Source organism: Phascolarctos cinereus, unplaced genomic scaffold (genome assembly GCF_003287225.1).
Source record: "Phascolarctos cinereus isolate Bilbo 61053 unplaced genomic scaffold, phaCin_HiC Scaffold_8;HRSCAF=390, whole genome shotgun sequence".
Lineage (NCBI taxonomy): Eukaryota > Metazoa > Chordata > Mammalia > Diprotodontia > Phascolarctidae > Phascolarctos > Phascolarctos cinereus.
The window spans coordinates 1,213,282-1,229,808 of record NW_027556291.1 but is presented as its reverse complement, the minus strand read 5'-3'; the positions used below and the strand labels follow the sequence as shown (position 1 = coordinate 1,229,808).

The 16,527-nt window shown below is 50.8% G+C and overlaps 1 protein-coding gene across 1 annotated transcript; it reads right to left on the bottom strand.

Moving 5' to 3' along the window:
* Positions 1-1,626: 1,626 nt before the first annotated feature.
* Positions 1,627-14,704, bottom strand: LOC110201109 (Krueppel-like factor 8). Its single transcript, XM_020976636.2, has 6 exons — positions 14,539-14,704; positions 11,808-11,916; positions 11,477-11,613; positions 4,400-4,577; positions 3,988-4,017; positions 1,627-3,600 (listed from the first exon to the last, which is right to left on the bottom strand). The coding sequence occupies exons 1-6, from the start codon at positions 14,609-14,611 to the stop codon at positions 3,468-3,470; spliced, it is 660 nt and encodes a 219-aa protein (XP_020832295.1). The 5' UTR covers positions 14,612-14,704; the 3' UTR covers positions 1,627-3,467.
* Between the last annotated feature and the right edge of the window lie 1,823 nt (positions 14,705-16,527).

Below are 16,527 nucleotides of genomic sequence, written 5' to 3'. Positions count from 1 at the left end.
TTTTACAAACAGGTTAATGGAGCCCCAGAGAACCTGGCTATCAGAAAGGTGAACCAAGAATCGTAAGCAGTGTGAGATGTGCCCAAGGGGACCCAGACTAGGCAAGGGAAATTTCGGGGATCAGAAGACCACTGAATTTAAAGCTGGAACAGACCTTATTGGAAAAGCATCTATTAGGAAATATCTAGCCTAGACTCTTTTCACAGAAAAGGAAACTGAGGCCTAGAAAGAGAGTGACTTGTCTGAAGGCGCACAGCTTATAAATGCTAGGACTACAATTCAAAGGTGGCCCCAGCTAGTGGAGTCTTCTGCTCTAGCTTCACTGAGCCCGCTGCCATATTTCATGATAGTGCCCCCGTACTGGTCCCTGCCTGCTTGTCTGCTTCCCTCCAGCAGCTCTATGTCCACGGCTCTGTCCACTAGGTGGCATCAGAGCAACCTCCTGGTGACCTCTTGTCAGTGCTCCGTGCTAGCACCTCTGGTCCTTCTCAGCAGCCTCAGCCTCACACTGTTTCGCCACAGTGTACACGAGCTGTCTGGAAAATGAGAAGTTCCGTCATGTCGAGGGCATGTCACTTAGCTGGGGTCCTGTCTGATATGAAATGATTGTGACTCATTGGTATGGGACCAATCCAACTGAGAGGTTGTTGTCTTCCCTGAGTTTTATCCTCCAGTGATCTGAAGGGACCTCAGTCTCTTCCATCTTCTCTCTTGAAGCTCCTGAAGCAACTCAATGCTTGAAGAGCAAGTTGGGAGGAGTCCTTGAAGACTTGCTGCTCTGTCCTGCCACCAATCAGGAGAGTATCCTACACCAAAGGGCTTTGGGACACGTGTTACATAGTATTAAATACAACCTGACAGTTCCAAAATATGAGCCAGTGATTTGGGAAGGGTCTGAAAAATTAGGGACAGGAGGAAGGCAATGAAAATGGATCTAGAGTGTCTCCTAAATTTGGACAAATAACATTTGCCCTTGCCTACTTGGAGAGAGATAGAGACAAAGCAGGGGACAGCAGGATGCCAAGGCATCTGGGAAAAGATGCTCCCAGCCAAGATGGACCCAGGTCCTCGTGACCTGCCTGCTTCCTCACTGGCTTCCAAGGTTGCCCTCCCCCACCACCAACAACGTAGAGAAGTACAAGGGCTGGTGGGCACAGTTTCCTGGGTCGGCTCTATGCTTCTAAAGAGATCGGCAACTGTAAAGAGAAAGCCTCTGAGATGCTCATCAGCTGAACTGGAGAAAGAGAGAGAGACAGAGAGAGAGAGGACAGACAGAGAGAGAGAGACAGAGAGACAGAGAGGGAGAATGGGAGGTTGGTGAGAGAGGGAGATGGGGGGGGCGCCAGTGGAGGGGGAGGAGAGAGACAATGAATTCAACATTGCCAAAAATCGGCTCAGGTCCTCCCTAAAAACTGCCTGGGAACACACAAGATGTGCATGAATAAATCACCCCACTTCGCCAGCCCCTTACCTGGCCCTTCTCCGAGCAGCACCAGGAGGCCTTAGATCTAGAGCCTGGAACATTGATGGGGCAAATAGCCTTGAAGCAGAGAGGATGCTGGGGAAGCCTGCTCCTCTCCCTTTCCCCCACCCCTGCCTGGCACAGAAATGACCACACACACTAGATTTAATCAACTATTTAATCAACTATAAACAATAGACCTGTACACTATACAGTATAAAGTTTTCTAAAAGTCTATACAAATCAAACAGTAATCACAGGGAAAAAAAATGTACTTAGTTTTATTTCTTTCATTGAAGAGATCCCTGGGAAAAGGGTTGTGCCTGAGACCAGGAGGTGGAGAGACCTGGGGAAGAAGGGCTGTGCAGAGTGGGGAAGTTAGCCTTGTAGCCCCAAGAAAACACATGGAGATAAAAGGGACTGCCTCTGGAGGTAGTGAGCTCACTGCCACTTCCAGTGTTTGAGAAGAGGCTGGACTAACCACCTTTCAGGGAAGTGAAAGAGGGGCTGTCCCCCTGGGATTCCCTCCAAGAGGCTGCACCTGCTTCTCAGAGGCAGGGAAATTCTTCTGAGTGACCCAGAAGAAGAGCTGTACAGGGAGGGCCCTGGGAAGAAGAGCCTGCCTGGTACCGAGCACAGGGGCAGGGCCCGAGCGAGCGCCAATCATCGGGAGCCAGTCAGCGCCCCTCTCAGCTGCACCCCGCATCTCCCCAAGGCCAGGCTTGGCCAAACAAACCCTAATTCCAGAGGCTAGTGCCCGAGAGCAGCCAAACAGCCCATCTTCATGTACCCATCTGCACTAACCAAGGCTCTGTAGAAATAAGTCCAAGCTGAACACTCCAAAGAAGAGTAGAACTTCAAAACCCACCACACAATGAGCGACAAATGCTTTGTCTAGCCCATGGCAACAACATCTCATGAGGCCTGAGTGCAGATCATCCCCCACAATATCCCTCCCACCCCCACCCAGCTCAGTATCCGCCCAGGACCCTTCTCCCGACCACCTGCCAAAATGTGCTTAGGAAATGTAAACGTGCTTTAACATCAGAACCAGAAAGGGAACATCTCGTTCGTTCCAAGTCCCAAACAAACCCTTGGCCCTTGGCCACTCTCTCAGGCCTCTCTATGAGTCACAAACTGTAGGGTACTATTGAGGGAGCCTAGTGGCACCCTCCCCTAAAAGGTGTCCCATTTGGGAACAGACAGCATTAACTTTGGGCTCCCAAGTTCCTGGGTCTGGAACTTGCCAGTGCTTCAGGTAAGAAGCAGGGGGAGGAATCATGCCAGGAAGTTCTCCTCTCAATCTGCTGCTCAGCTCCTGGCTACGCCTGCCTAGAAGTCAGGCTAACGAGCAGGCCCCCTGACGCCCCTCAATGGGGGCATTTCCTTGGAGGTTGGTACGGAATACCAAAAGCAATTGCTGCAAATACAGTCCTTGTCCCCAGTCATGTGATTAGCAACCCATCTGGGGGAAGTGGAAGACAAGGTGGGAAAATGTCAGGCCTGGATCTTTCAGGTCCACTGACATAGGGTGCCCTCAGTGCAAAAGGCACTATGAGAGCCCGGGGCCCAGATGAGCCCAGCTCAGCCCCCAAGATTCCCATACCAACAAACAGCAAGGCCAGAAGGCCCCTGGTAGGCAGGGGCAAAGCACCCAACTAGAAAAAAGCAGGCAAAAGGTGGAGAGAAAAGCTAAGTGGCCAGTGGGACCTTCCAGTAAGGATGGCTCCAGCTCAGGGGCCCTTGAAAAGGGAAAGTGGGAGAAAACACGGCCTGCCGCCCTCCAGCTTGGGAGGGCAAGTGAGGCAGCAATGGCAGCGGCAGCAGCAGCAGCCAGTGGTCTGTGCATAAGAGGAGGCAGAGAAGCCCCAGGAACTGCTGCTGCCTATCTCCTCTCCCCTCCTCAGGAGTAGGACAAGGCCAGGGCCTGGGGGCTGCTGGTGTATTGGGAAACACTGTTTCTAAATGAGCCCTGCTGGCCTGACATTAGGAAGGCAGCAGGGGCTTACTCAGCATCCGAGTCCATTGGCAGGTAAGTGGGCAGCAGGAGGTACCCTGAAGTAGCTGCCAACTGGTCGTCTGCGTTCCACTGTTGGGGCTCAGTCTTGGAGAAAGATCCCAGGGAACTTGCCAGTTTCCTGGGAAGAAAAGTGCCTGATCACCCAGCAGCCCCCAGCCCTGCTCCAAGCTGCCATCTATCCCAGAACCAAGGCCCTACCTCCTGCTTGTGGCTTCTCCTGGCCAAGGGTCTCTAGCACTGGGGCATGGCAGCCTCAACTAAGTCACCATGGACAGCAGCTTCCCAGGTTTAGCTTGAACCCAGCAGCCTGTTATGTCTGGGCAGTGGGCTTGGGACCTGGGGGAAGGGGTGGCATGGGGTGGGATGGGGTTGGGGGGTAGGGAGGAAGCTCAGTCGGGGGGGCGGGGAGGGAAGAAATCTGGGCAATGACCAATTACTTTGCATTCACGTCCCTCAAGGGCCTACATGGGAGAAGGGGGGATCAGAAAGTTACCAGCCGACTCACTGCAAACACTGATCCGAAGCAGGGCAAGAGCTGGGTAGGAGGTGGAACAACAGAAAGGAAAAAGAAACGACAGGAAAGAAGAGAGAGAACAGGGTTAGCTCAGCCCAGACGTGAGCTCCCAGACTCTGTTCACTTGTGGCTGTGGCCAAAGGTGTGGACGGAGCCACGGAAGCAGTGTGGCCAGGCCTGGGCTCTAAGGAAGTCAATGGGAAGCCGCTGTGCTTCACCCTCCTCACTCTCCCTCCTCCTGGCAGCACTGCCAGAGCCGAGGGCCTCATGGCTGTGATGGTGGTGACTATGGTGTGGAATGGGAAGGGAGAAGAGAGAAAAAGGGGGAAGGAGGGGAGGGCAAGTGGGGAGGACAAGGAGGAGGAGGAGAGCAGGGAGAGGAGGTGGCGGCAACCAGGCTCACATCATGATGTGCCGCCGCCGGTGGAGGGCCAGGTGGTCTGAACGGGAGAAGCTTCGGTCACAGTCTGAGCAGTGGAAGGGTTTGATGCCCGTGTGCTTGCGGAAATGCCGGGTCAGCTCGTCCGAGCGAGCAAATTTCCAGGTGCAGCCTTCCCAGGTGCATTTGTATGGCTTCTCTCCTGGAAGGGGGACATAAGCAAGGAAGCAGGTCGGAGCAGGGACACACACATTCAACATGGAGAAGGGCTGCTACCACATGGCATGAACCTCCCCCAGAAGCCTGTGCCTGAGGGAGGGGGCCGAGCTGCCAATAAAACAGATGGGCACACCTGGGCACAGGTGATCAGTGCATTGGGTATCTTTGCTGTTATTCCCCCCCCTCAGCTGACATATTCACATTCCTCAAAAAAACCCAACAATTCAATCATCTCCTGTCTGAACCCATTTAAATATGGTAACATAGAGGCTACTCTACGAGTCATTTGCCAATTTGCTTCAGGAAAAGGAGTTCCTACAGTGAGAGTACTCAACAGGGACAAACTTGCCACAGTCCCTGCTGGAGTCAGCCTGGTAGAGTGGAAAGCGGGCTGACACATGCAGGCCCCCACACGGGGTTGGAAAGGAGCAGAAAGACACAACAGACCTTCTCCCCAGAAGCCTGGCAGAGCCCAGCCTTAACATCCAGTCTAAAGTCAGGACACAGGCTGGAAGAATGAGCAAACAAAAAAAAACCAAACATTAAGAGCTAGTACAAGGACAGAGAAACTCAAAAGGAAGAGAAGGGGGAAATCATTTAAATACTATGTGTCAAGTACTGTGCTAAATGCCTTTTTTTTTTTTTACAAATATGATGGGGCAGCTAGGTGGCGTAGTACATAGAGCTCCAGCCTTGGAGTCAGGTGGGCCTGAGTTCAAATGTGACCTCAGACACTTGACACTTAACTAGCTGTGTGATCCTGGGCAAATCACTTAACCCGATTGCCTCACCAAAAAAGGCAAAAAAAAAAAATACAAATATGATCTCATTTGATCCTCACAACAACCCTAGCAGGTAGTGCTGTTATTATCTTCATTTTATAGCTGAAGAAACTAAGCTAAACGGAGGTGAAATGACCTGCCCAGGGTCACATAGCTAGTAAAATGTCTAAGGCTAGATTTGAACTCAGGATTTTCTGACTCCAGGACCAGTGCCCTCTCGACTGCAGTGCCCCCTAGTTACCTCAAGCTCAACACACAAACCCAGAAGAAGAGAATGATTTGAAAATAGCTACAAGCAAAGCCTCAGAGAAAAACACAGCTGGGACACAAGACCAACAAGAATTCCTAGAAGAAAGTGAGAGTTTAAGAAAGAGCAAAAAAGAAAATTGTTTTCAACCAAATGAATAGGGAATACAATAAAGGGAAGAATGGGAAAAGAAGTGAGACCTGAGAAAGCTATGAGAAGACAATTAACAGCTTGGAAAAAGAAATATAAAAACCTCAGTGAAGAAAATAACTCCTTGAATTCTAGAGAGTCAACATTGTGAGTGACACTGACATGGCACTAGATAGTTGAGTGACAGCAGAGCTGATGAGGAGTGTGATAGGCAGCTGTGATGCAGTAGATAGAGCACTGGGCCTGGAGGCAAGAAGACCTGAGTTCAAATCTGGCCCTCAAACATTTACTAGCTGTATGACCCTGGGCAAGTCATTTAACCTCTTTTTGCTTTGGCTTCCTCATCTGTAAAATGCAGATAATAACAGCACCTACCTCCCAGGGTCGTTGTGAGGATCAAATGAGATTGTGTTTATATAAAGCACTTAGCACAGTGCTGGGCACATAGCATGTCTTAATAAATGCTTGGTTCTTCCTTCCTTTCTTCTTTCCTTCCTTCCTTCTTTCCTTGGAGGCAGAAGTTCCAATCCTGCCCTTGCCATACTGTGTAACTATGGGCAAGGCTTCTTACTCTTAGAGTCTCAGTCTCCCCATATGTCAGATAAGTCTGTCAAATACAGATCATAATACCTGTAGTCCCCTCCCTTGAAGGGCTGCTGCTGTAAGGCTCCCTGGAGATATTCTATGTAAAGCCTCATGGAAATATCCCAACTATTGTCTCCTTCACAGTATTGCTAGGGAGAAATCTCATGCTTTTATAAACAAAAGCACTTGACAAATCAGATCCCCAATAGTTACTGCAACTCCTGCTCCCATACATGCTGCCTGGGCCCTCACTGGGACACAGCAATCCTTTCACTCTTCCCTGATCCATTCTTCCATCCAACTCCCACTCGCCACAGAAGCTATTCTGAACCTTCTTTTCTCAAGCTTTCTACCTTACCCCTGATCCCTTCTTTCCCTCTCAGCAGAAGAGACCACCTCCTACTTCACTGGGAAATACTGAGGCTATCTCACCCTCTCCTCCCCAATCACACCTTTCAAACTATACAAGTATTATTCCCAGCCTCCTTTCCTCCTTTTCCCAAAGGTTCTGAGGATCCAGTGACCCTTTTCCTCCCCAAAGGCAACCTCTCCACTTGGACCTTTGCTCTTTGTCCCCTTCAGTCTCCTATGGCAGCTGGTCCCATCAACCCCCCCCACCTCTCTCTGTCTCTCTCTGTCTCTCTCTGTCTCTCTCTGTCTCTGTCTCTGTCTCTCTGTCTCTGTCTCTCTGTCTCTGTCTCTCTCTCTCTCTCTCTCTCTCTCTCTCTCTCTCTCTCTCTCTCTCTCCCTCCTTCTCCAATTTTCAGTTTTACTTTATTGCTAGCTGTTGTCACACACATCCAGATCTCACAATAGATAGAAATGAAAGAAATGAAACTGTTAGAATCAAGTTTGGCTTTGCCTAATGATATGCTGACCAAAATGAGGACTCAATGAAGTAGACGAACATTTACAAAAACATAAGGTGTCCAGATGAACAGAACAAGAAAATGAGAGGTTAAATAATTTGATCTCAGAAAACAAAAACCCACCGACCAAGCCATGAAGGAGGAGGAAGTTTCCACCCCAACAGGGTCATGAGAGAACTGTTTGCCTTTTCTGAGTCAAATATGGTCCTGATATATCGAAGAAGCCACAGCAACTCAAGGAAAAGAATCTTCATGGGGGTCAGGCTGGATTATAATCCACAAAGGCAAGCTAGGTTTAACGTTACGGAAATGACAAATGTAATAGCTCATATTAATGACAAAATAAAAAGAACCACAATTGTAATCAACAGATCTAGAAAAAGACTCTAGTAAAATGCAACAGCCATTTCTGTAAAAACACTAAAAAGGCCAAACATGGTGGTGCACGCCTGCGATCACCGCTACTGGGCTGGCAGATCTCCTAAGCTGGGCAGTTCTGAGCTGTTCTGATTGAGGCAGTATTATGGTGAAACCCCAGAAGCAGAGGGTCCCCACACTTCCTAAGGAAGGGCAAACCAGTCTGTGCCAATTAGTAGTGGGATCAGGGCCTGTGAGTAGCCCCTGTACTTATAGCCTGTGCAAGATAGGGAGACCCAGTCAACAATAGAGAGCTGGATAGATAGATAGATAGATAGATAGATAGATAGATAGATAGATAGATAGATAGACAGACAGACAGACAGATAGATGGATAGATGGATATACAGACAGACAGACAGACAGAGAGATGATAGAGACAGATAGATGAATGGATGGATGGATGGATAGATAGATAGATAGATGGATAGAGAGACAGATAGAATGAAATATCACTAAAAAGCCTAAGAATAAATGGAGCATTCCTTAATATGGCAAACAGTATCTGTTCCAAACTCTAGACCTACCATTATCCTTGCTAAAGAAATGCTGGAGACCTTTTTCAATATGAGCAAGGATAATAGAGACCATGGTCTTACTTGATATAGCCCTGACAATGCACACTAGTGGAATAAGACAAGATAAACAATTGAGAGAATAAGCCTGGGCAAAGAGGAACCACGTCATCATGTGCAGATGATAAGATGTTTTTACTTAGAGAACCCTAGAGATTCATAATTAATCACCTCATGAAGTAGCAGGGGCAAGGGGAGAGGAGGACACCAGAGAGAAAGAAGACAATAAAAGCCAACGTTTCCTTCTCCTCAAAAGCCCAAGGGCTAGGTCCTGTCACCTTTGTTAAAGTCCCAGGCCAGTTCAACCTCTTTGCTCATACATTTCTGCCCATATGGTGAGAGGCAGCCTCAGCCCTTCACTCATACCAACTCAAAGGCAGCCAACCTCCTCATCATGTTCCTATTCTTCTCAAAGACTACCTACCACTCAACATGGATTGTGTGCTCCTTTGTGCCCACATAGAAGAAGGTTTCTTTCTCAGTTGGACTCACTCACCTGAACAGGGATGATGGGGGAGGGGGCAGGGAAAGAAGGGGAGATAGGATGAGATGACTGATATTCAAGTTAGAGTCAAATAAAATGCCCAATGAGCTCATCTTAGGTACCTGCTAACAGGTGGCTCAGTGGATAAAGCACTTGGGTTTGCAATCAGGAAGACTCTTTTTCCTGATTTCAAATCTGGCCTCAGACACTTGCTAGCTGTATGACCCTGAGCAAGTCACTTCACCCTGTTTGCCTCAGTTTCCTCATCTGTAAAATGAGCTGGAGAAGACATGGCAAAGCCCTCCAGTATCTTTGCCAAGGAAACCCCCAATGGGGTCACGAGAGTTGGACGCGACTGAAAAATGACTGAAGAACAAAACATACTCCCCCTCTTCTTTTCCAGTGGTCTCTCTTCTGGTTTTATCCCTGTCCTCTTTCACATAGCCACCTTTTTAGAAACACAGTCTCACAATTTGCCTAGGAACTGAAGTCCAGCCCCCTGGCCTCTCGCTTGTATGGTCCAGTTCTTTCCTTTCTGGAAGGTGGTGATCCCATGTGGCCCTCTCTGGTCCTCCTTTCCCCAGTCTCTGAGATGTCTCAGAGAGTGGCTGAGGAATCCCATTTGTTAGTTTCTGCAGGGTGGGAAGATGTCACTCATCTGGGCCTCATGATCACTCTTTATCCTAGGCAACTCCCTGCTGACTTACTAGCTCCTTCCTCATTTACCTGGCTAAGTGTTTGATGAGTGACTGAATGAAATCATGCCCTGCTCTAAAGGGAACCCCAGAGAGAGGCTGGATTGGAACTAGGGTATTCTTGACTCCAGGTCCTGGGCTCTATCTGACGCAGCCTAATCTGCCTCTATTCAAGTCTGGTACTAGCCGGTATTAGCAAGGGAGAGGGCAGAGGTGAGCAAAGGCACCAAGACAACTTTTTTCGAAGTTATGATGGCTGCTTCAGCCATTCGGCACCAAGAAGACAGCAAATAAGGGGGTGAAAAGGTTTCTATGGAGAGGCCTTCTCTGGGTCAACAGCCCGGGGCCTTCTTTGAACCAACCAGTTGGCCCAGGGGCATTACTCCCCACCTTGAAAATGGCGAGATAGCATGATGCCATCGAAAGAGCCTGGATTAGAAAGAAGCCAGAGGCCCTCAGTTTGAGTCCCACTGTGTGACCCAAGTCAGTTTGCCCCTTCCCCAGGCCTCAGTTTCTTTGTCAGTAAAATGATGCATTGACCTAGATGACCTCTAAGGTCCTAGCCATCTTTCAATCGAGGATCCCCAGGAAGTGGCTGGCAAGGTTCTGAAGACTTTCTAAACTGGTGAAGCTCTGGGTCTTGGGCCAGAATGGGGACTGGGAGGTCAAAAATGCAGTAACTACCAATGAACTTTCCCTCCAGCCTTTCGCCTTGGGGGCCAAGCAGGGCCAATGATCTGAGTGAGCAGGCCTGGTACCAGCAACCTGTGCAATAAGCTGCTTTGGATCTCAAGCCTAAAAAGAGAGAGGCAGGACAAGCCCAGGGAAAGCTTGGTGGGAGAAACAGCCCTCAGATGCACATGAGCAGGCAGTGGCAGGCCAAGAGCAGGACTGCCCTCCCTCAACATGGAGAGCCAGCCACCAGGCCTCCCAATGTATTGGAGTCAACTTTGGACAGAGGAGGAGACTGAGGCTCTTGGAGACAAAGTGAATTGTCCAAAGTCACACAGCCAGTAAGTGTCTGGAGCGGGATTTGAACCCAAGTCTCTTGACACCATGGCCATGCTCTCTCCCAAGAACAGATGAAGAAACTGAGGCCACGAAGGTTGCCCCGTACCATGTCTACTGCCCTTAGCACTATGTCATAGTGGTTCTCTTTCAACTACGTCCCACACCACCATTCCTTCACAAGGGCAACTGGCTTGTGAGACACAGTCACTGTGGGGAGCACTGGCTCGCACCAGCCACATCCAGCCTAAAGGACAGATCAAGACCACAGCACCCGTGAAAAAAGGCCTGTCCCAGCAGAGCTGGCTGGGGAGCCATTTGGGGGCACCTGCCAGTTTACAAAGCACTTTACATGTATTATCTCATCAGATCCTGGGAGACAGGAGTGAGAAAAGAGAGGAAAGAACGGGAAGGAGAAGGAAGAGGGAGAGGGAAGGGGAGGGGGAGAGAAGAGAGGAGAGGGAGGAGAGGTGAGAGAGGGGGAGGGAAAGGGACAGGGAAAGAGAGAGAGAAAGACAGAGAGAGACCGAGAGGGGGGAGGGAGGGGGAGAGAGGAAGAGGGGGGAGAGGGAGAGAGAGAGAGAGTGAGAGCAGGAACACAGTGAGAGAGAGAACACAGCAAGAGAGAGAGTGAGAGAGAGCGAGAGAGAGAGAGAGAGAGAGAGAGAGAGAGAGAGAGAGAGAGACGAAGAGGAGGGAGGGAAAGAGGAGGAGGGAGGGGGAGAGGGACAGAGAAAGAGAGTGAGAGAGCGAGAGAGGAGGGAGAGAGGGAAGGAGGAGAGTGAGAGGGAAAGGGACAGGGAAAGAGAGAGGGAGGGCTGCGACACTCATGGGCTGGTATGAGAGCATTCCAACTGCCCCCTAACACCAGGTAGGGGTGAGCTCCAGCAGCAAGAGAAAGCTGATGGGGGCAGGGGAGGGGGAAAGGAGGAAGGAGCCCAGTGTGGAATGACAGACCGCGCCATCCTTGCTCCTAGGCTCAGACCAAATGGCATGGGACCAAATGGAGCAGATCTTGATCTGGCCTGAGGAAGAGTGAGGGGGACTGTGGGAGGGGCTGCCAGCTATACCAGTGTGGATTCTCCGATGGGCCTTCAGGTGGGAGCTCTTGGTGTAGACCTTGTTACATCCCGCAAAGTCACACTGGTGAATGCGCCTCTTCTTCAGGTCAGGAGACTCCGTGTGATGTAATGGGGCCCCCACAGACCTAGGGGGTGGGAGGAAGAAAAAAACAAGCTGGAAAAGGAGTGACAGGCTTGGGAGACACATATGTGTACACACACCTACATTTGTGTGCAAGAACACATGTGTGCACACAACAGCTTTCCCAGAAAGGCTTTAAATGGTACCAGCTCAGAGGTTCACGTTCTTTCTGTAGTCAAGGGGCAGATAGATACTCACTCTCTCTGTAGCTCCTGAAAAGCTGCAGACACAGACACAGTCTCCCCCATGCTGTCCTCACTGTCACTCTGCACTTCTACTGGAGACATGGAGCTGGGGTCTAATTTCACTGAAGGGAAAAAAGAGAAAGAGGGTGAGAACTAGTGAGAAGCCTCTGTCCACGTCCCTAGCTCAGCCCTTCTCAAAGGGCTGGAAAGGGGATGAGGGGTTTGAACCCATTAGCCCCTGGATGCGTCTGTCAACAAGAAGCTGAGGGAGATGCATGGAGAGAGGCTCGGAGGCCATCTGGATGTCCTCGGCCTGCTCTATTACAGACACTCCTCCGAGAGACAGCTCAAGGTTAGCACTGGGAGGCCTGATTCCTGAGCCCAGGGAGTACCTAGCAGGGCTTTACTGGGGCTGAGTCTAAATTGGCCCCCGCAGCCTCTGCCCATTGGCCCTAGGCCTCCCACTCGGAGTGAGAAGTCTGGTAAGAGAACTAAGACCCAAGGCTGGGGCTTTTGGCCCCTCTCCCATTCTGCCTGGCACGTGGCTTCCCCAGGATCCCCATGCACATAGCCCAAGCAGAATGCTGAGCTAGTAGCAGAGAGCCCTGGCCAGAGTGGGCTCTCTCCCAGGCCTCCCCAGGGGAACTTCCCAGAGAAGCTGGGGCTTGGGGAAGGGAAATAGCTAGTCACCGCCCAGTGCCAGGTGGGATGTAAGCAGCCAGTGGCTGCTGCAAGCTCTGTGCCAAGCTGGCACTGAGGAGCCTGGGAAAGGCAATGGGCTGCAGTGGGTATCTCAGTGAGGCATGTGAAAGGAGAGAAAGGATAAGACTTCAAAGGATAAACGGCAGGAAAAGGAGTGGCCCACCCCACATGCTGGGGAGAAAAGGCCTCCACTGGAGGATGGATTCCGAGGCTAGCTCCCAAATACCCTAACGCTGGGCATTCCAAAGTAGGGTCCCAAGCCCTTCCTCCCTAGCCAAGAAGGCAGAGGGTAGCTCTGGGACACAGCTCAGAGAAGCAGGACCTAGGGGCCAGGGAGGGGCTCCAGAACGGCTCTGCAGCAGCGACCTGCCTCTTCGGCATGAGGACTTGCAGCGAGGAGCTCTGCCCTCTTCTGTACCATTGGGGGGTCACTGCCAAAATCGGCCCAGATCCTTCTCACCACAATTTCACAAACAAGCTCCTGGCAAGTTGATCAGACATTTGCTGACTTGGGGACCTTCTGGGATCTCAGCTGTGGTAATGTCAACCCTCTGCTGGATGTTAGGGTTAGAAGCAGCGCTGATGATGTTTGGGGCCCCATCCCTCATCCCTCATTCTTCATTCTCAGGTATTTGTTTCAGTATTTCAGGAGGAAGCTGTTGTGATCGCATCATCTGGCCCATTTTTCTGGAGCTGATTCTTTCTTCTAGATTTTTAGGAAAGTGGATATTTGTCCTGACAAGTTAGTGAGTTGTCTGGTTGTACATAGCTAGCACTAACTCTGGGATCATAATGCCTCCTTCATCCATAAGACCAAGCCGTCTCCCTAGGGGCTAGAGGGTCCTCCATGCCCTTTGGAAGATGGCCAGCCCAGAGCAAGCCCTTCCTAGATGCAAAGGACTGAAATGTCTGGGGAGCTGCTCAGCCTCTGGCCCCTTGCAGTCATTCCAGACATTTCTGCTGCTCTGGAGGCAGAAGTCCATTTGGTTGATTCACAAAATAATGCCCAAGACTGACATGATTCAGATCTTCCAGCCATATGTGAATGGACGAGGGTCCCTCTCCCCTTCAGAGAACCAAGAGCCAAGTCTGCCCCATGGCCATTCCAGCAGAGGATGGAGGCAGGGCCATTGGACAGCTCAAGAATCCCCCCCAAGGGGCAGCCAGGTGAGGTGCTACTTTAGACACAATTGGCTCACAGTAGGGTTCCATCAGCAGAACCTTCAAGAGTCCAGAGCCAGCTGCCTCCACACGGCTACCCAGTGAGGCACCAAAGAGAGCGCGTGCCAAGAACTGTGCTGTGTCCTGCAGACACAAGGGCGAAGGTGACGTGGCTGGTGACTTCAAGTAGCACACATTCCACAGCTCTGCAAAAGAACTTTTAGGGGTGGGGAGAGCACTACATACGTCGACTGATAGTTTGAGACAGAAACAGGTGATAGATGAAGGCAGATCTACACAGACAGACAAATGGATGGATGATAGAGATAGAGACAGATAGATGGACAAATGGGTAGACAGACATAGACAGACAGACAGATGGATAGAGACAGACCAAGGGAAGGATGAATGGATAGAGAGATGATAGAGCGATATAAACAGACAGCTGGATAGAGATGGATAGACAGACAGATATATGGATAGATGATAGATTGATGGGTAGATAGATATAGACAGACAAATGGATGGATGGATAGATGATACAGATAGAGAGGGAGACAGACAGATAGATACAGACAGAGAGAGAGAGAGAGAGAGCAAGCTAACAAGCATGTGTACTGCGTGGGCTAAATGCCTGGGCTACAAGTCCAAGTAAACAAGCCAAGCCTGCCCTCAAGGAGTTTATACTGTAATTGGGAAAGGTGGGGGGGGCAGGAGGGACGAGGTGGCACCTTGTCTAAATGTTCATGACTCTTTGCCCTCAGCCCCCAGTAGTCTGCCTTCCTTCCTTTCACATGCTCCCAGAGTGAGTGGGGAAGGTGCAGAACAGAGAACAAAGGAGCCGGGGGGGGGGGGGGGGGGGGGGTCTCAGCGGCGCTTACCGGAACCTGCATTTTTGCCATCTCCTCCAATCAGCGGGACCGTGATGGCTGCCGTCACGCTGTCGGCTGCCATGGTGGTGTAGACCACGGGCAGAGACTGGACCACCACGGGGGATGGTCTGCAGACTGCCCATCTTGCTGGGCAGGTTAACTGAGGGGATGGTGTGAATCAGGTGCAAGATCTGCTGGCCGCTGCTGCCCTGGGTCGAGGCCAGGATGGAGCCGGGAGACAACACAGCTGGGATGGCAGAGGTGGAGGGCGAGGCCAGGCCCGAGGGAGACACCGACACCACAGGCGGCTGGACCGCCGGGGCCACCAGCATGGCTGAGGGCAAGAGTGGGGTTGTAGGTGGCGGTGAGGCTTTGGGCTTGTGCAGGGAGAGGTCCACAGGCTCCGCCTGGGGCCCGCTGCATTCAGGGGCCAGAAGCTCCTCGGGAGGCTCTGTCTTGATCTCACTCAGCAGTGTGGGCGTCTCTATGGAGCTGAGCTCCAGAAGTGACGAAGACGTCATCTTCCCCCTCTCTGTCAATCTAGAGAAGCCTTTCCCGTAGTCTGCAGCTGGGGCCTGAAAGACATGGGGGTGGGGGTGGGGAGCATTCATTAGATGGGCACAAGTGGAGGCTGAGGGAGGCAGGGACTGAGACCCTGACGTAAGCCCAAAGGGCTACACATCTGCATCTTCGTGGCCCACACCCAGAAGGTCCATGGGAACCCCAAGTTGCTTAGAGGAAGGTAAGGGCTGTAACACCTGACTCATAGGAGGAAAGGAATTGCCATACTGGGAGGGCAGGGGCTGTGCACAGGTGACTGGGTCAGAGAACAGGCCTGCTCCTTCTCCCTTCTGGAGCTGACCGCCAGAGAGAGCCAAGGAAAATAGAATCGTTCCTGCCCAAGAAACACATGGAGGAGTTATCCACCTGCCCCCATGGCACCCGGAACGTGGAGGCTTCCTGGCCTGAGACCTTTGGGTAAACCTTGGGGGGTAAGGCAGGGGACGGTCACCTCACAAAGCTTGGTGAACAGAGGGCTGGCATGAGAATTCTCTGTCTCTGTCCCTCTCTTCTGTTTTCTCTCTCTTTTTTTTCTCTTTCACTCTCTCCCTCCTCTCTTTCTGTGTCTCTCTGTCTCTCCCTCCTCTCCCTCTCTTTTTTCTCTCTTCTCTGCCTCTCTCTCTCTCTCTCTCTCTCTCTCTCTCTCTCTCTCTCTCTCTCCTCACACACACACACACACACACACACACAAAGTATCTGTATCTCTCTCTTCCCTCTCCTTCTCTCTCCCTCCCTCTATTTCTCTCTACCTCTGCCTCTCTTTTTCCTCCCTCCCTCTCTGTTTCTCTGTCTCGACTTCTGTCTCTTTCTCTCTCCCTCCCTTCTTCCTTCTCTTTTTCTCTTCCTCCCTACACACACACATACACACACCCACATCATTGTGCATAATATATTACATATAATACCCAATACTATGTAATAATTATATATTGTGTACAATAATAATTATATATATGATATCTAATTCCCCAATTCCCCCCCAGCTTTAAGGTTTGAAAAGCACTTGATTCCCCCCACCCCGCCGCCTTGGAGAAGGGAGAGAAGACGCCTTTGACTCATGGAGCAAGAACTGGGAAGTTGGCGCACCAAGCTTGGCACTGCCAGATCTGGATTCCAATTTCGCCTCTATGTTCTCTGGCAGCTCCTTCAGCACATCAAGGTTGGCAAAGTGCTTGACATGTTATCTCATTGAAAACCTTCCAACAACTGTGGGGGAGGGCTATCATTATTCCCATTTTACAGATGAGGAAACTGAGACACAGGGAAATTAAGTGACTTGCTGAGAGCCATCCAACTAAGAAGTGGCTGAGGTCAGATCTGAACTTGGGTCTACCTAACTCTAGGTCCAGGGCTCTATCCAGTGTGCCACTTAGCTGTCTACGACCCTTTCCCTCTCAGTGCCTCAGTTTCCATCTCTGTCAAATAAGGAGACTAGGC